The following is a 19,542-nucleotide window of genomic DNA, read 5'->3' on the forward strand; positions in this document are numbered from 1 at the left end:
AAGTGTCTCAAATTCATTTTTTTTTGTAAAGAACATTATATAGAATATTTCCTAAGTTGATAAATTATTATAATATTATATTTCCTTATAAAATAAGGAAATTTATTAAGAATATTTCTATAAATATTTTAGATCATGAGGATAAATTGTTATGAGATAAATATAAACTTAAAGAAACTATATAAGATGATATGTATGTAATAAAGAATGTGAGATATCTGATAGAGTGAGGGGCTCATGGTTCAAGGTGTGGATACAAGGTATGGGGAAACTCGAGATATTTTAGTAACCAATAGTTGTATCAGGTTTTATCTTTTGTAATATTCTCTATAGTAAAGTAAAAAAAAAAAATCTCTTTTATTTGTGATACAGTCATGGTTGGTTAAACCATGTCAAAACCTCATATGTCGTATGTGTGATTATTTTGTCTTTATGTTTTTGAACTAACATGTTTGCATTAAAAGCTTTCATTATCATAACAAACTAGTATAAGAGTTTCCACTGGAACAACAAACTAGTATTAGAGCTTCTACATACTACAACAAATTGTTATAGGAGCTTGAGTTGAAGATTTTTGGAAGAGTAAAAAATTATAGAGCACATAAGATGAAGAGAAAAGGAATTTCAGTTGAAGGGTGGAGTCAATTTCTCTCTTGTCGAGATGTGATATAAAAAAAGTGTATCATGGAGAGATGAAATATTGACTTAATGGAATTTGCTCCAAGATGGAGATTGTTGAAAAGTGTCTCAAATTCCTAATTAATAAAGATTTCTTTTTTATAAAAAAATATTATATAGAATATTTCCAAAGTTGATATATTATTATAATATTATCTTTCCTTATAAAATATGAAAAATTATTAGAAATATCTTTATAAATATTCTAGGTCATGAGAGGAAAATGTTATGTGATGGAGATGGACTTATAGAAACTATACAATGTGGATAGAGCTGGAAAAGGTTATGGGATAGAGATGGACTTATAGAAACTATACAAGGTGGATAGATGTATAAAGAAGAATGAGAGTTACTTGATGAAGCAAAAGGGCTCATGTTGTCAACAACTCAAAGTATTATCTATGGTTACATGTAAGACTTTATATATATTATAATTTTTTTAAAATATTTTAAGTGCTTTAAGTTGCAAATTAAAACTAAAAATCATCAAGTTTTGTTGTCAACAAAAATCCATTGATGCAATTGAGGGGTACATAGTGCACTTGTTCCTATTGAAAAACCAGTTAGCTACAAAGGAAGAAAGACCATAGTGACTCAAAATGTTTTGTGTATATGCAATTTTGATATGATGTTCATATTTATTTATGTAAGTTGCGAAGGCACTATAAATGATTCAAGAGTTTTGTCAACTAAAAATCATCATATTTTGTTGCCAATAGAAATGCATTGGTGTAATTGATGATACACATAGCACATTTGTTCCTACTGAAAAATAAGTTAACCATAGAGGAAGAAAAACTACAATGACTCAAAATATTTTATGTATATGCGATTTTGATATAATATTCACATTTATTTATGTAGGTTGCAAAAGCACTGCAAATGATTCAAGAGTTTTGTTTTTTTGTTTTTATTTATTTATTTATGTAATTACAAGTTTTGAAAACAAATTTCCTTGGTCTAAAAAAGGTAAATGATAAAACCATTTAAATTATTACTTTGTTAACTAGTTATATAATTATATGACTATCTTTTTGCTTTTGTTAATATTATATTAATAGGTGGAATACGTTGATTTTGAATACCCATGTACTATAGGTTTTCTTCCTCCATATAGAGTTGAAATGTATAATTCACAAGATTATCATGGTATATGTCATTAATAAAAAACTTACAAAGAATTATTCAATTATAGACATTTTTCATTTAGAAATATAATTTAGCATTATTTTGGTGTGTTGAAAGCACGTTTTTTTTTATTAATTTTAAAAATAATGTCATTTTTTTAAACTAAGTAAACAACCACTAATAGTTATAGCTTATTGTATTATTCATAATTTTATTTATAAGTAGACTCAAAATGATGTAATGTTTAGACAATATATAGAAGAAGATTTTAAAGTTGGAGATGAGAAAGACACTACAAGCGAAACAAGTCATATATTGAATTTGTCCAATGAAGCAACTAGTTACCACAACTTCTAAAGATCGTATTTCTCAACAAATATAGAGTTCTTATGTCAAAATTTGCAAATATTGATAGCTAAATAATTTTATAAATGCTTAGAAGTATGAAAAATTATGCAACTATTATAATTCATTTGAACTACTTTGTGTTAAGAAAAATCATGCAACTATTATAATTCAATTGAATTGCTTTGTATGCATCTTAATATATATCCATGAAAATAACTCTTATTTGTTTTTTAAAAATTGTTATTTATTTTATTTTGTTTTGAAAAATTGTTTTCAGAGATTATTGATAAAATGGTATTAGAAATTTTTTTTTAAAAAAATAGAAAGATGTTTTTAAATTACATGACCAAACATGGTCTAAATTCTCTCACCTAAACAAGTTTTTTGTTTTTAAAAACTATTTTTTAAAATATCTTACAAAACATTCTTATTTTCTAAAAATTCGAAAAAAATTGGTTTTTTGTTGTCTATTTTAAAAACAATTTTTAAAAAACACCCAAACGGTCCTTCATACCGCTGCCCCCAACTAAGATTTTCAGGTCGGTTCACTGGGCAGAAACAACCCGACCCGATTGATGTCCTAAATCCGGGCTGAAGCCGACAAATCCTCGTTATTTATAAATTACATCTCTCTCTCTCTCTCTCTCTCTTCCTCTTTCTCTCTCTCTCTCTCTCTCTCTCTCTCTCTCTCTCGTGTACGGAGGGCAACCATCCTCTTGTTTCTACGATTGGAAAGCGAAAAATCTCTGTGATCAACAAGGTTGGTATCCAATTCTTGCCAACTTTTCTTTCTAATTTTCCCGGGGAAATTCAACTCATACATTTTCTTTTTCCGTTTCTTTTTAATCTGTACCGTTTGAATTCAGCTGGAAATTTCATTCTCATTTTCGAAATGTTCTTTCGAAAGTTGGCGCTTTCTATGGTAATTCATTCTCGGTTCTAAAAATTTATACTTGAGCTAAAATTGAATTGGTGGATTCTAGGGTTTTGATTTCGAGTATGGTTTTTTGGTCCTCTGTTTGGTGGCTGAGAAAGTGGAGGAATCCTGTTCTTTCGTTTAGGGCTCTTGGTTTATTTGGTCCTAATCTGAATATTTCTTCTCTGTCGCATAGGGACTATTTGACGTCCGGCATGTTTTCATTTTTATTTGTAATGACTCATGATTTATTGGATATAGCATTTTTGATATACTGCTTCTAGTGTGTATGACTTAAATCTGAATTGAATTTGCGCTTGGATGAAGTGTTTCTCTCTTTTCTATTTCAATACTTCGCGGCTTCTGATACAATTGAAAAGTTTCCTGTTTTTAGAAATAGGAAAACTAGCAACGAAGTAAAAGGCTACTTATTTTTGTAGTGAAAACTTGGTTGTATGAGGCTCACTTGTGTGATATTGTGTTTTTATCTATAGGAAAACAAAAAAAATTAATGCTATTAAGTCTTTTTCTATTTAACCCTTACCGAATCCGTGAAAGGAAAGAAGCTTCTAATTTTCCTTTATTTTGGTTCATAAAGGTAAAAAGGAATCACCTCAAGCTAACTGTACAATTATTTTTACTAGGATAGCATTTGGTTTTGTTTTCTTTCTCTCTCTCTCTCTCAATTTTCCAGTAAATAAACAGGTTTGCTATCTCGTGGATTAGTTGGTTTCTAATAACTAGATACGTTATAACTTTTTCCTTATATATAATGCAGATTTGTTAAGAGGAAATGGGTTATGGTTCAGGTAGTGCCTCCCAGGAAGACCGGGATGACGGTAAGTTGGTTACTTAGCTCACATGCAAAAGTTGCAGTTAATCTCAAAATGATTGATGTAGGACGTTTAAGATTTTTATTCCTTGAGAAAATTTCATTTCTAAAGGTGTTATATGTGTTTGAATTAAAAAATCTGGTACTGGTACTTACGTGGAATAGTAGGAAGGAAAGGGTCAGTGGCTTACACATAACAGTTGTTGAAAATAATTTCTCTTTGACAGCAATTGCTTTTTATAAGTTGTGTACCTTTTTTAAGAGGATGAAAGCTACTACTTGGAATTAATTAAGTTTTGAGTGAAACACTGTGATTGGGAGGTTTATTGAGTTAACATATTTGGAAGTTTTGAAAATTGAATGGCTCCATTTTTTATTTACCTTCTAAAATGGTACAAATCCATCATTGCAAATTGTGCCATTTTTGGAAAATCTGAACCATCTTGCAAGCAATGGTAAATATTTGAAATAGCTTCCATCCACTGAAGTCTTAAGATGAGCCATTATATTCTTTCATAGCCCGAGTTCAGGTGTTGGAATTTACCTTCAAATTCTATGTAAAAAACAATTTTTTTATAGGCGAATATTCATTATATTAACAATGCCTAACAAAAGAGCAAATTAAAGGATATACAGTGCATGCAAAGGCATCAAAAAACCATACAAAGTGGAGGGCTATACAAAAAACAACTCCTACATGCTCCATAGAGCTTTGCTAATCAATACAGTCCAATGTGGACAAAGAACAATCTCTTATGTACACTTTAGTCAACTCTAAAAAAATTATACATAAATGATTGTTTAAGCGCTTGATATGCATTTTTAGTATTCTCAAATGCTTGCCTATTTTCTCCTTCCATATGGTCTAAAATGGGTATAAGGGAGCAACTCTTCAAGCTTTCTTCCTCTTTCTCCCAACAAAGGATCCATGCTAGCTCAGGAGGGTATTCTCTATTGAGGAATGCATGATCCACTCTATCCAAACAAAGTGTAGATTAGTTGCCACAAGGTGACCACCTTCAAGTAGTGAAAGAAGATGTGATTAACCGTTTTTCTTCTTTACACATATAGCTTGTATTCAACATCATCCATCCCCTCCTTTTAAGATGGTTCAATTTCAATATCCTTCCTCACATGTCTTCCCAAATAAAAAGTTGACTCTTTGATGGACCTCAAGGATTCGAAACAAATTTGGATGGGAAAGCCTCTGTTCTTCCATGGGACAAAGATGAGGAGAGATTTAATTAAAAAAAAAAAAAATACCATGCTTCAAGTTCAATTAAACATTTTTCCTTAATGTCACTATCAATCGACTGGAATTGAAATTTCCTAAAAAATGCCTCCATCTCCTCTAGCTCCCATTCATGGAGCTATCTTGAGAAATGAGGGTTCCGACATTCCCTTTGCCCTTCTTGTTTCCACACCTCAACTATCCATGCATCTTTGGTAGTGACTATAGAAAATATAGTAGGAAAAGCCTCTCCAAGGGAAAATTCGCTACACCTTTTATCCTTCCAAAATTTCACTCTCTGTCCATTACCTTTGATCCTAGAATTGAAGGCCTCCCACCCACATCTGATTGTCTTCCACACTCCCACTCCATACCTTTCCCTAACTACTCTTGAGCACCATCCTCCATCTTTCTTCTCATGTTTCCGTATAATCACCTTCTTTTAAAATGATTTCCTCTCAATTGCAAATCTCCAATTCCATTTACCTAGGAGAGCTTTATTGAGATTATTCATAGTTAACCCTCCTATCGACCAATTTACTGGATGAGGCATGTTTTCTATTGCACCTCCCCTCCAAAGGAAATCCTTTTGAATCTTTTACAACCTCAAGGTAACCTTTCTTAGTATCACGAATAATGAAATGAAGTAGATTGGTAAGCTAGAGAGTGTGCTTTTTATTAGTGTTAGCCTTCCCATTTTTGATAAATGTTTTCTCTTACACATAGTGAATTGTTTTTGAATCTTTCCTCCACAACATTTCAAACTTAATAAGATCTACAAAAGGTTGCTAATAGCAAGCCTAGTTAACTAGTATAAAAAATGCCCACCTTACATCTCAGAACCCTAAAAAGGTCCTTTATGACATTGAATGTCCCCACTGGATTAGTTTACTTTTCTCCAAATTGATTTTTAATTATGAGATTACCTCAAACCACATGAGTACCCAACTCAAATGCTTCATATACTCCTTACCGACATCACAAAGGGTGAACATATCATGAGCAAATAGCAGTTCTCTTCCACCTACAAAACAACCCATTAAGAAGACTCCTTCCTTAGCCTTGCTTAGGATATGGAAGAGTGCCTCCATGGCTATGATGGAAAGATATGGGGATGGTGAGTCTCCCTATCTCAAACCTCTAATACTTTGGAAAAAACTTAATGGAGTCATTAATTAATATAGAGAAGTGAGTAGTAGAAATGCACCACTTATTCCACCTTATCTGTTTGAAGCCAAATTCCATTTTTTCTAAGATTGCTAGCAAAAAATCCAAATTAATATGGTCATATATCTTCTCAATATCCAACTTATATATGACCTTACTTTTGAAACTCTTTAGCTTTGAGTTAATTACTTCATAGGGTCGTATATAGGATTTGTCTACCTTTCATATATGCACATATTCAGAAGCTGAAACCACTTTGCCACTACTTTCTTTGATCTATTAACTAAAACTTTTGCTAGAAGCTTGTATAGCCCGACAACTAAACTTATTGGTGTGAAGTCTTTGAAATCTTTAACACCCCTTTTTATTGGGACTAACATAATAAAAATAGCATTGGGGCTTTTTTAAAAAGAGCCTAGTTCAAAGAACTTTGCAAAACATCCTATCACTACACTTTTCACAAACTCCCAACTAAACTGTTAGAAAGCCATAGAGAATTCATATGGACTGGGGACTTTATCCCCACACAAACTTAATATGGTTGAAAAGACCTCCTTCTTAGAGAAACGAAACTCATAGGGACTTGTTTAGTCTTCTCTATCTAAAACATCAAACGACATCCCACTAATATTTAGTCTCCATTCCCATGACTTGGAAAGAAGACTATCGAAGGTGTTTGTGGCCCCTACCTTTATAGCTGCATCCTTTGACAACAATTCACCATTTACCCTAGCTTTAGCTAAATAGTTTCTTTCCCTATGAGTGTTGGCCATTTTATGGAAGAACTTTGTGTTTTTATCTCTCTCTTTTAGCTATAACTCTTGATTTTTGTCTTCAAGAGACTTCTTCCATTGCAGCCCACTTACTAAACTCCTCTACTGCCCCCCTCCTAGCCTCAACCTCCTTTGCTAAAAGAACTACTTTCTTTTACTTCGCATCTTAGAAACCAATTTGATTTCAAGCTAAAATTTTATTGGTAGTGAAATTCCCAAAAACCTCTACTCCATAGTTTTAGATCCCATTTCAATGCTTTTAACTTGAATTCTAAGTTGTGACTGTATGAACCCCTAACATTGTAGCCTACACACCAATTCTTGACAAGTTCTTTGAATTCTTCCATTCTCAGCCACGTATTTTCAAATCTAAAAGGTGTTTTGCTCTTTCTCATCCCTCCTCCATCTAATAAAGTGGGTGCTTGATCAAAGCTCGGCCTTGGGAGGACTCTTTGAATTAGTCCATTGAAGTGGTTCTCCCACTCTTCAGAGACAAGGAAATGATCTAACCTTTATGAAAACTGATTATTCAACCTACCACTCCACGAAATGAAGCTCCTCTATAATATTTGAAAAGTGCCTCATTTTTGTAGTGTCTCTGGCAATTCTGCCTTTACCTAAGATACCTGACCATATTGAATTCCCCTTTGTTGTAGTATGTGGCTCATATTGAGTGAAAGACATTTATGGAGAAAAAAAGGGCAAATGTTGGAGTGGAATGATGAACGATAGGTTGGGGGGGCATTTCAGGGGTATTTTTTTGGAATTTTTCAATACTTGAAGGTTAGTATAAATACCCTTTTATGTAATCCTAATTTTTGATATAGTGAAAATCTTCAACCTTGTTCTCGTGGATGTAGGCATTTTGCTGAACCACGTTAAATCTGTGTGTTTTCTTTTTGTTTTCTCAAATTTCTTCATTAGGAATTGCTGCAAGAATCACAACACCCTCTGATATGCTAGCAGTCATTCCAAAGCCCTCTTATATCACCCAATTCTGCCCAAAATTCCTCTCTCCCTCTCTCTCTCTCTCTCCATTTTGAGGTAACCCATATACCCTGAAACATTCAAACAAAGTTGTCCTCACAGTTTTTTAAATGACAAGAAATTGAATTCCATATCAATTAACCCTAGAAGCTTGTTGTCATTTTTTTTCCCTATAAAGAAAAACATTTTACAATTTGGATTTTATGTGTGGAATAGAAGCTCCTATAGATTATCTTTTAAGAAGAAAGGAAGTATTGTTTTACTCTGGAACAGAAATGAACTGAAGTGGAAATGTTTACTGTCATTATAGACAATTTTAGGTTGGTTTTTGACATTAACATATGCAGAAAATATGCTAACCTCAATTTACTTTATTTTTTTAATGATAATTCTTTATATCATGTAGTTAGAAACAATTTATGGTCTGATTAGCATGACCTGCAGCTTCTTTGTTTTTTGTTCTTTGTGATTATGTTCTGTTGCTTGGCTGTGGGAACTTCGTACTAGGAGAATTTTCAAAAAAAGAAGGGTAATTAATTTCATGGACCAAAGATGTTAAAATGATATATTGAAACTAGCATGTTTAAGGCCTTGGTTCATGCTTTCATGAGGAACTCATTGATTTATACAATATACACAAAACTTGAGGTGAAAAACGAAGCTATCCTTCTAGAAAGGTAAAATTTTCCTGTAAAATCTCCTAAAACAAAGGGACTCATACGATCAATAGTGAGTGTAGTCAGGTATGTTCTTAAATCACTGATCTCCTTCAACCAGTGACCATGTCTCCAACAACCTTCAGAGTGAAATAAAGTTTATTAACATTTAAGGATTCAACTTTCACCAACACATTAATTGAAACTGAACCCTAGGTCCCAAACCAATTACAAAGCCAGAGCAATTGGCATGATGGCGAAAAATCCCTCTCAGATTCTCCAAATAATCTCTAAAGATCTGCTTGTACCAATTTGATTGGTATTGTCCATAGCAAGTCATCAAAGTTAAGATTCCTTGGGAGGGGTGGTTGTGGGATGTGCAGTGGGTCCAACTGCCATTTAACTTCCTTTTGGGTGTTTCTGATAGAAGTTCTTATATATTGTGTTTTCATGACATAGGTTAAAGGGTTGGGGCAAATGAACATCCAAGTATCAAATTTGTTTAATCCTTGGATCTTAGAACATGGGGACACAATCTAATCTCTTTTTTTTGGCATTCTATCCTGCATGCTAGATTGAAGCATATAACTAAGTTCAATGTGATTCTACGGCTACTTACAATGAAATAGGAATTTGTTCTTCTTTTGCTTTTTTGAACATACCTATTGGCTATTTGACCAGGAGGCATGTTGAATGTATTCCACATGTATCCTTTTTAGGTTATGTTGGATATTGACATTTCACATATTTTGAAGTGTTATAGTTTGGCATTATTGTGGTAACACGCTTTGAATATTCTATTTGGCAGATGATGAGGATGAGTATGATGAAGGGGGCGCAAGTAACCGGCTTTTGGGATTTATGTTTGGAAATGTCGATGGTGCTGGTGACCTTGATGTTGATTACCTTGATGAGGCAAATTTTTTTGTCCATTACCTTTATTATGATTCTGTTGCACACACACACACATATGGTGACCTTGCAACATTTCAGGCTCATTAATTGATCGGCATCTGGTAGTGGTACGAGCACTGAAAATTTTCAGTGGTCAAAGGTTACATTTTTTTTTTTGTCTGGTTCTCAAGAAAACCTTTTTTTGATGCCTTGTGACTGGTATAATCATATATCCAGTCTCTCACAAAGAGTTTGGCCATTTCCCAATACTCTCTGAATCTGTATATGAAGATTGCCCTTGTCAAGTAGACTTGGATAATGAAGTAAACACACGGTCTTTTTCTTTTTTTGGCATGGTTGATAGATTCTGATTTAGTTACATGGAACACAATAATCAGAGATTGTTTGATTTCTGGATAAAATTTATTTTACCTGATGGAAATTCAATTTTTGGATTAAATTTATTTTGCCTGATTGAAAAAAATTTATTCATTGTTAGAATTTTATCAATAATTTTACTGTCCTGTAAAGAAAAAAAATTAATGAAATTCATCCTCACTCTGAGCCACTGAGAAGTGGAAAGGTATAACAGGATATCTAATTGCTTCATCAAGGGCAAAATTCCGCCTATTCTTACCCTAGGAAGCTAATTAATGGATGTAAAGCTGCTCTAATAGTCCCTTTAGAGAATCCCAATTTTGGACGTTTTGCTAAAGCAAAACCCTGATATAGTACCACTCTGAAATCTTAGTAAACACCCAAAATTGAAGGCATGCAGCATAACCAACATTCTTCCTATGTTTAATCTTATTGCCTTCTTCTAATTGAGCTTTATTTTAGTCACTCCAGTCATGGTTTGTTTGTAGGAAGCTGTTGAATTGCATCCCCACTGCTTACATTGCTAAAGATAAGGAGATGGGATTGGCTTTTTCTTTCTAAATCCCCTAGATTTGAATTTTCAACTAGTGTAAAGATTTTGGATACAGAATAGGTAGTACCAAACCAAATGTGTCGGTTAATTGTTTTGATTACTTTTTAGTTCCACCAAATTGCAAAATGGCAATTGAACCCTGTAGAGTTTATGTAAACTCTACTCTTTCAACCTTGGATCGCAAGATTTCAGTTACCAAATTATTTCTTATTGATATCTGGAATGGGTAATTTTTTGACCTTTTTCTTTCATTTTTTCCTTTCATCCAATTACTTATTATATTTTAAATCTGTCATTCAATAATTAATTCTGATTTGAACTTATCAAAATAAAAAAAATAAAAAATAATAATAATTAATTCTGATTTGAGAAGTACAATTATGTTTTTCAGGATGCGAAGGAGCATCTTGCTGCACTGGCGGACAAGCTTGGACCATCCCTAACAGATATAGATGTATGGAAGGCCCAGCCATTTGTTTTAGCCTTATGGATTTTAATCATATTTAAGAACATTTAAGATGCAAGTGGTCTTGTACATTTAAGGCTACTATGTTTTCAGCATTAAGTTATTTTTATCTTGTGAATTTTTTTTTTTATAGGTGAGTTCTTTTGTCTTCTGATACTAATGATGTTCTTCACATTTCAGCTGTCAGTAAAATCACCTCAAACACCTGCTGATGGTGCTGAACAAGGTGATGTTGTATGCCAAGAAAAACTAACTCATGCCGTTTTTTGATGTCCAGTCAGTATCTTTATTTCTCGAGTTGATGAATTTTTCCCCCTGTTTTCCGAAATTGACTGGTACTTATTGGTAGTAATTTGTTTGCTTGTGCTATTTCTAAGCTTAGTGAAATGTAAGGCTATAGAAGCAGAAGTTTGCACTCTTTTAAAGAGTTCAGAAAATCACTTGGGTTCCCTTGTAGGTGGGAGGCTGTGGGGTTATGATCTCTTTCTCATGAAAATGGCAAGACCTTTCTAGAAATCTTGGGATGACTTTCAGATGGGTTCATTTAGATTGCCCAATTAGGGAGCCCCTTGGGTAGTAGCACAAGGGTAGTGCCCTCTGGTAATGAACTAGAGGTCCTGAGTTTGAGCCTCCCCAGCCAACTAGGAAGCTGACTTCTTAATTAGCCTTTCTTAAGGAATTAGTATCCCACTTATGGGTTGTGTCATCTGTTTTGGATTTTACTCATTGATAAGGAACAATGTTGAAAACATCCTTTACAGACTTACAAAAGAAGAGGAAAAATATTTCATTGGGGATGGATTAGTAATTTCTATATTGTTGGCAGACTAGCAGTTCATGGGTTTTATTTGGAGTCTTTTATTATAGTAGGGTTGGTTCTAATAGTTTTTCTGGTCAAATTTCTATTCTTTGTGGCTTTTAGATTGACTAGGGAAGGAAGTCATATTCCTACATAATCTTTAGCCTTATTAGGAAAAAGAGTTCTATAGGTCTATATAAACTTATTTAGTGTTTCAAATTTAGTAGTGGTACTTGTTTAGTTTCTTTTAAATGTGTAATTGCTTTTTAGGTGAAATTGTTTAGAAATCCAAGTGTGATTGCCAGGGAACCTTGGTGTGCTTGCCAAGGGTTTTCTTTTCTCTGTCTTTGTTGACCACTTTCATCTCTTTCTACGACTAAGAAACTTTTATAGTGCTGGAAATTAACAAACCTGCATGAATTATTCTAGGTTTTATGCTTCTTTATTTAAGGGATTCATTCTCCTTTCCGTACTTTTTCCCCCTCATAAATAATATATTTGTCTTATGAAAAATAGGCGAAGTAGTTTTCGCTTGAAGTTAAAGTTCCAAGTTACAGGGGAAGAAAAAGACTTGACATAGACTGATGGCGAAGTTTTTTGAAGTGGAGAAAAAGGCTTTCTAGGTAAAGTTTGAAGGTTCCAATGGGGGAACTTGGATCTTAATAACAGAGAGGAACTGAGGGTTTGTTGTCTCAATAGGATTTGGAATGGTTGTGGGAGCATTTGAAGAAAGCTGTGAAGTTGGAGGCTTCCAGGGGTTTTATTCGAAAGATTAGGGGCAAGACTAGGACTCACTTGATGGAGATTTGTTTCAATAGTAGAGGGCGATTCATGAAAATTACAGAAATTGCTACAAAAAGGAAACCATTAATCCTTGTTATTCTCGAGGGTGTTGAAGGCAATGGGTGGGAAGCCCTTAGGAAGGCGATTTCTTCAGTGCAAGATTTTTCTAATCAAGTTGGAAGAGTTTCAAAGGAGACGTTCGAAGATTTTCAGGCGAGTAAGGGCATTTATAGAGGATGTCGGTCCTACGCAGACGTGGTTGCAGAGGAAGGACCTAGGAAGGGAGCTCTGATGCCAGTTGGAAAATGGGCCAGAGCAGTAATTTGCGACTGCAAAGAAAAAGTTCAAGGTTGGGTTCATGTAGGAAAAACTATTGCAAGGATGATGGGTATGAAAGGAATGGTGTCTGTTACCCCTATTTCTGCTTACAAGGTTCGTTTCTTTGTGGATTCTGCAAGGAGAGCTAAATGGTTCCAAGAGCAGGGAAGTTTATTAGTTAGAGGAAGATCTATTCTTCTGAGGAGATGGTCGCCAAGAGAAAATATGGTTGTATTTGGAAAATTCATAAGGGGTTGGTTAGAACTAAAAGGTCTTCCTTTTCATTTGTGGGATGAAGTTCAGTTGAAATACATTCTGAAGAAGTGGGGGAGGGTAACAAAGGTGGCATGGGACCCTTTGAAGCTAGTAGACTTATCGAAGGTGAAGTTGTGGGTGGAGATGCTTCCAAATGTTGTGCTACCTACGTTGCTAGAGGTGGAAGATGGGGCTTGGTCATTCACAGTCGCAGTTTCAGTCACCGAAGAAATGAAGAAGACGACCTTTTCAGGTCTGAGTCAACCCGTAGCAGGGACGAGCTGATGCTAGCCGGAGGTTGTGTTTCTCAGAGGCCAAAGAATGCAGAGGGGCTATGTGGTAGCACTAGGGATAATGAGTGCTGTAATAGGAGGCTTCTCCCTTGATCATGTTATCGTTATTCAAGTTCAAACATGGTTTCCAAAATGGAGAATGGCTGGGGAGGGAGTCTTCTGGGCCTAGCGGAAGGAAATAATAACGGGCCCACTATGCTTGAGACCTTGGTTAAAGCCCGGCCTGTTAGGGCCCAGACTGGGATGAAAAACCGTGGGCTTCCTGCTGGTCCAATTGGTATTCAAGCCCACGAGACTGTAGCACTGTTGTCCTCAATGTTCCAGCGCGCAGGATCTTCTGCAAAGGAGGTTCCGCTGTTTGCACGCTCTCAAGATCTAGTCGAAGTTAGGGCCGACAGGGACGAGGCTTTCTCTGATGAGAATGGTCGGGCTTTTGAGAGAAAGGCCCAGTCTCTTCCCAACCTTAGCCCACCATCAGCCGCAATAGTGGGCTGTAACTTAAAAGGCCCGTCGTGGTTGGGCCAAAGAATAGGAGGAATGAAGCCTTCTGTTATGACGGGTTTGTTACGAAGAGAAGAAGATGCTGCAGTGAGAAAGGGGAAAACTTCTAAGGTTCAGACGAGAGGCTCTACGCAGAAGGAAGAGAAGGTCGTTTCAAAGAAGCTGTGGACTACCCTTTTTCCTCCAAGTTTTGATCGTCGTCAAGGACTTTGAAGTCGCAACGAGCCTCTTTTGCTCGGGAAGTCATCGTCAGTTAGCGAAGAGTGTCTAATGGAAGAGGATTTCAGGGCGGGATCTCAGATGGAACGAGGATTCAGAGCGAGTCCTCTCTTCCACTGTCAATCGACAAGGAATCGAAAGCAGTGTTTGGGGGAAGGGACCTCGTCGTCAAGAGGCGAAGCAGTTTTGCGCAATCCCCATTTTGAAAAAGACAAAGAAGGTCTTTTGGGCCGAGTGGGGTTGTATCTTTATGGTTCATTAGTCATGGATTTACCTTATAATCTAGAAATCAGAGGTAAAGGGCTCAACTTTAAGGGGAATTGTGAAATGCCGGTAGTGGAAAACTGGAGGTATGCCTGTCTTCTCCTTCTCAGTCACCCGAGTCTTCTTCTACCCCTTCTTGTGGTTTGACACTTCCTTTGCCGAGTCCCTTTGGTCCAGATCTTCCTAGTTCAGTCTCTCATTCTCAGTCTCCTATGGAAAATCGAGTAATTTTTGAAATTTTTTCTAAAAAAGACGTTGGTTTTTTTTTTCAAAAATATGATGGCAATCCTGTCCGTGATGAGGTGGAGGCCCAGTTTGCTTATTCAAACCAGATGTCCGAGAGTGTTAACCCCAGTAAGTCTAAACCCGTTTTGCCTAAGGAGGTTTCCAACCTGGTTATAGATAGCCAGGGTGGCGAGTTCCAAATAGATGGCCTGTCCCCTAGGAAAATGGATAAAGTGCGTGAGGTTTTAAGTTCTTTGGATATTAAGGTTTATTCCAGGAGGAAGAGCAGATGCTCCACAGGTATATGAGACCTGTTGGAACTGGTTTGGTGGTTGAGGGTTTGTGAGGTTTCTCCATGAAAATAATCAGTTGGAATTCCAGGGGTTTGGGATCAAGGAATAAGCGAAGGGCGGTTAAAGATTTTCTGAGGTCAGAGAATCCGGATGTTGTGATGATTCAGGAAACAAAAAAGGTGGAGTATGACACAGAAGGTTTGTGGGTAGTGTTTGGACGTTTAGGAATAAGGATTGGACTGCTCTTCCGGCGTGCGGGGCTTTAGGTGGGATTTTGATTATTTGGGACTCTAAAAAACTGCGCAGTGAGGAGGTGGTAATAAGATCCTTCTCGGTCTCAGTCAAGTTTGCTTTGGATGGATACAAACCTCTTTGGCTATCCGCAATTTATGGCCCAAACAACCCTTTACTTAGGAAGGATTTTTGGGTGGAGCTTTTAGACATTTTTGGCCTATCTTTTCCGTTATGGTGTGTGGGTGGTGATTTTAATGTCATAAGGAGAAGTTCAGAAAAATTGGGTGATTCTAGTTTAACTTCAAGCATGAAAGACTTTGATGGTTTTGTAAGAGAATGTGAATTGCTTGATCCACCTTTACGAAACGCATCTTTCGCTTGGTCAAACATGCAAGAGTCTCCCGTGTGTAAGAGATTGGATCGTTTTCTTTACTCAAATGAGGGGGGGCAATTCTTTCCTCAAAGCCTTCAAGAAGCTCTTCCTAGAAGGACATCGGATCATTGGCCGATTGTTTTGGATACCAACCCGTTCAAGTGGGGCCCAACACCTTTTAGATTTGAGAACATGTGGTTGCAACATCCTAGTTTCAAGGAGAGCTTTAGAAGTTGGTGGAGAGGTTTTCAAGGAAATGGGTGGGAAGGTCACAAATTCATGAGGAGATTACAATTTGTTAAAGGTAATTTGAAAGAGTGGAATAAGGTTTCTTTTGGAGAGCTAAATGAAAGGAAAAAAGGCATCCTCAATGATTTAGCTAATTTTGATGCCATTGAGCAAGTAGGGGGTCTCACTTCTGAACTTTTACTTCAAAGAGCCTTAAGAAGGGGGAGTTAGAGGAATTAATTTTGAGGGAAGAAATTCATTGGAGACAAAAAGTTAGGGTGAAATGGGTTAAGGAAGGGGATTGTAACTCAAAGTTTTTTCATAAAGTGGCTAATGGCAGGTGAAATAGGAAATTTAGCAAGGTGTTGGAGAATGAAAGTGGCTTAGTGTTGAATAATTCAGAGAGTATCACAAAGGAGATTTTACTTGACTTTGAAAAGCTCTACGCGAGTCCTACTGGAGAGTCTTGGAGTGCTGAAGGTTTAGATTGGTCCCCTATGTCGGAAGAGAGTGCGTCTAGGTTGGATTCCCCTTTCACTGAAGACGAGATTTCTAAGGCCATTTTTCAGTTGGATAGGGATAAGGCGCCGAGGCCTGATGGCTTTACCATTATAGTATTTCAAGATTGTTGGGATATGATCAAGGAGGATTTAGTGAGAGTGTTTGCAAAGTTTCACAGAAGTGGGATTATCAATCAAAGCACTAATGCCTCCTTCATAGTTTTGTTACCTAAAAAAAGCTTGACAAAGAAAATCTCAGACTTTAAACCTATTAGCTTGATCAATAGTCTCTACAAGATTATAGTCAAAGTGCTTTCAGGGCGTCTAAGAGGGGTACTACATGAAACCATCCATTCTACTCAAGGCGCTTTTGTTCAAGGGAGACAAATATTGGATGCGGTTCTCATAGCCAATGAGATAGTGAATGAGAAAAGACGATCAGGGGAGGAAGGAGTTGTCTTCAAAATTGACTTTGAAAAGGTTTACGACCATGTGAGTTGGGATATTTTGGATCACGTGTTGGAGAAGAAGGGGTTTAGTCCTAGATGGAGGAAATGGATGAGTGGTTGTTTGTCCACGGTATCTTATGCAGTCTTGGTGAATGGAAACGCTAAAGGGTGGGTCAAGGCTTCTAGAGGCTTAAGACAAGGCGACCCTTTATCCATTTTTTTGTTTACTTTAGTCGCAGATGTTTTGAGCAGGATGTTACTGAGAGCAGATGAAAGAAATTTGTTGGAGGGCTTCAGGGTGGGTAGGAACAAAACTAGGGTGTCCCATTTGCAATTTGCAGATGATACCATTTTCTTTTCTAACACTAGAGAGGAAGAATTGCAGACTCTCAAGAGTCTTTTGTTAGTGTTTGGGCATATTTCTGGGCTCAAGGTGAACCTTGACAAGAGTAATATTTATGACATCAATCTTGATTAGAATCATCTTTCTAGGTTGGCTGAGTTGCTTGAATGCAAGGCTTCTGGTTGGCCTATACTCTATTTGGGTCTTCTTTTGGGAGGGAATCCCAAGGCTTGTGGCTTTTGGGATCCAGTGATTGAGAGGATATCGAGAAGATTAGATGGGTGGCAAAATACTTATTTATCTTTTGGTGGAAGGATAACTCTTATCCAATCTTGCCTCACCCACATGCCCTGTTACTTCCTTTCCTTGTTTAAGATACCCGCTTCAGTGGCTGCAAAAATTGAGAGGTTGCAAAGGGATTTTTTATGGTCAGGGATTGGGGAAGGTAAAAGAGATCATCTAGTTAGTTGGGATGCTGTGTGTAATCCGAAGGTAAAAGGGGGATTGGGATTTGGGAAGATTTCTCTAAGGAATCTTGCTCTCTTAGGAAAATGGTTGTGGAGGTGCTCTAGAGAGGGTTCAGCTCTATGACATCAGGTCATCTTAAGCATTTATGGATCACACTCTAATGGTTGGGATGCTAACACTATATTCAGATGGTCACATTGTTGTCCTTGGAAGGCTATTGCACAAGTCTTTTAGGAGTTTTCCAAGTTTACTCTGTTTGTGGTAGGGGATAGGGAAAGAATTCGATTCTGAGAAGATTTGTGGTGGGGGGACTAACCTTTGGGATCCCAATATCCAAGACTATTTAGAGTAGTCTCGGATAAAAATATTCCTATTTCTTCAATTCTCGGTTCTACTTGTCCTTTCTCTTAGAACTTTAATATCCGCCGTAACCTTTCAGATTCTGAGATAGAAGATTTAGAAGGCCTCATACGGTCACTTGATGGTTTGCATCTATCACCTTCGATTTTAGATGCTAGATCCTAGCCTTTATCTTCTTCAGGCCTTTCTTCAGTCAAATATTTCTTTTTAGCCTCTCTTCCGGTTTTTCCTATTAAGTTCGTTTAGAATTCTCAAGTACCTTTCAAAGTTAAGTCCTTTGTTTGGTTAGTGGCACACAAGAAGGTAAATACTAATGACTTGCTACAATTGAGAAGACCCTACAAAGCTCTTAGTCCTGATATTTGTATTATGTGCATGAAGCATGGGGAATCAGCAGATCATCTTTTCCTACATTGCTCTTTGACGATGGGGTTATGGCACAGATTATTTCAGTTGGCCAAGATGGATTGGGTCCCCCCGAGGAGCATCTTTGACATGCTGTCCATCAATTATAATGGTTTTGGTTTATCTAAGAGAGGGATAGTGTTGTGGCAAGCTGTGAGCATCGCTTTAATTTGGGTTGTGTGGCGGGAAAGAAACGTGAGGATTTTTGAGGATAAAGCAAGGAATTCAGAGTATCTTTGGGATTCTATTTATTTCCTTGCTTCTCTTTGGGCTTTTTGTTCCAAGGTTTTTAAGGGGACTCCCCTTAATGTGTTACAACTTGACTGGTTAGCGGTGTGTAATTCCAAAGAGCTGGTCTAATCTAGAGAGTTTGTTTGTTTTTACTGTGTACTTTCATGTTTTTGTATTCTTGTAGTTTAGTTTTCTTTGGTGGGAGGATTTCACATCCTTCTCTTGTACTTCTTTTTTCTATCAATATATCCCTTTGTTGTTTCCTATCAAAAAAAAAATAAAAAAAAATAGGCGAAGTGTTTTTTAAGGCAAGTATCTAGATGTACATTCAGTGTTTATCAAATGCACTGCTTCCAAAGGAAATTACTGGGTAAAATGTATCCTTATTTGTATTATTATGGCCTCCATTATTCATCACCCTTTTTTAATGTGATTCATTACACATAAGACAGTTATAAGGTAGTAGAAGCACCTAACCCTTGCGTGGAAATAGCAGTTTCCTGGTTAAGTTACTGTAATAGTGTTGACATTGCAGAGCTTGGTTGAAAAAGTAGTCGCATGAAATTAAAGATGTATGAGTTTATTAACTGACATAAATTGGGTTTGAAATTGTTGTAAGTATCATATTTCAAGTTTTCAACTAAAACACCCTATTGTGGTTGGGACACTGTTAATGGTTTAACATAGCATTTGTGGAGCACATTATATATGATGTTAGAAACAACACTGATGATTTGAAGATATTGGAATTATGCATAGAAAATGCACAAATGTATTTAAAAAATATATATGTACACAGTTTTTTACTAAAGATTTGCATTATGGGCATTAAGAAAAAATGTGCAAGACGATGCTCAGCTATTGGACTGTTATAAATTGAATTTTTATATGCTATACAATACAAATAAGGTGAAGATGAACCTCTAGATTTGTAAAGAAGGAAGATGCACGAGAAGTGAACAAAAAATAAAGAAAAAGTTAACACTAACATAAC

At 36.2% G+C, this 19,542-nt stretch overlaps 1 protein-coding gene across 3 annotated transcripts in view; it reads left to right on the forward strand.

Annotated features, from left to right (window-relative positions):
• The first annotated feature begins 2,831 nt into the window (after positions 1-2,831).
• Positions 2,832-19,542, forward strand: part of LOC117926539 (transcription initiation factor TFIID subunit 1) — a 64,115-nt gene continuing 47,404 nt past the window's right edge. The window contains exons 1-6 of one of the 3 annotated variants that reach the window (XM_034845662.1): positions 2,836-2,914; positions 3,021-3,076; positions 3,849-3,909; positions 9,525-9,631; positions 10,933-10,995; positions 11,188-11,233. In XM_034845662.1, coding sequence (XP_034701553.1) covers positions 3,864-3,909; positions 9,525-9,631; positions 10,933-10,995; positions 11,188-11,233 — 262 coding nt within the window. In that variant the 5' untranslated portion in view covers positions 2,836-2,914; positions 3,021-3,076; positions 3,849-3,863. Of the gene's footprint in view, positions 2,915-3,020; positions 3,077-3,848; positions 3,910-9,524; positions 9,632-10,932; positions 10,996-11,187; positions 11,234-11,259; positions 11,284-19,542 lie in introns of those variants that run through there. The other 2 variants (XM_034845661.1, XM_034845663.1) reach the window with 2 other exon arrangements.

The sequence above is a fragment of the Vitis riparia genome, chromosome 12, assembly GCF_004353265.1.
Source record: "Vitis riparia cultivar Riparia Gloire de Montpellier isolate 1030 chromosome 12, EGFV_Vit.rip_1.0, whole genome shotgun sequence".
Taxonomy (NCBI): Eukaryota; Viridiplantae; Streptophyta; class Magnoliopsida; order Vitales; family Vitaceae; genus Vitis; species Vitis riparia.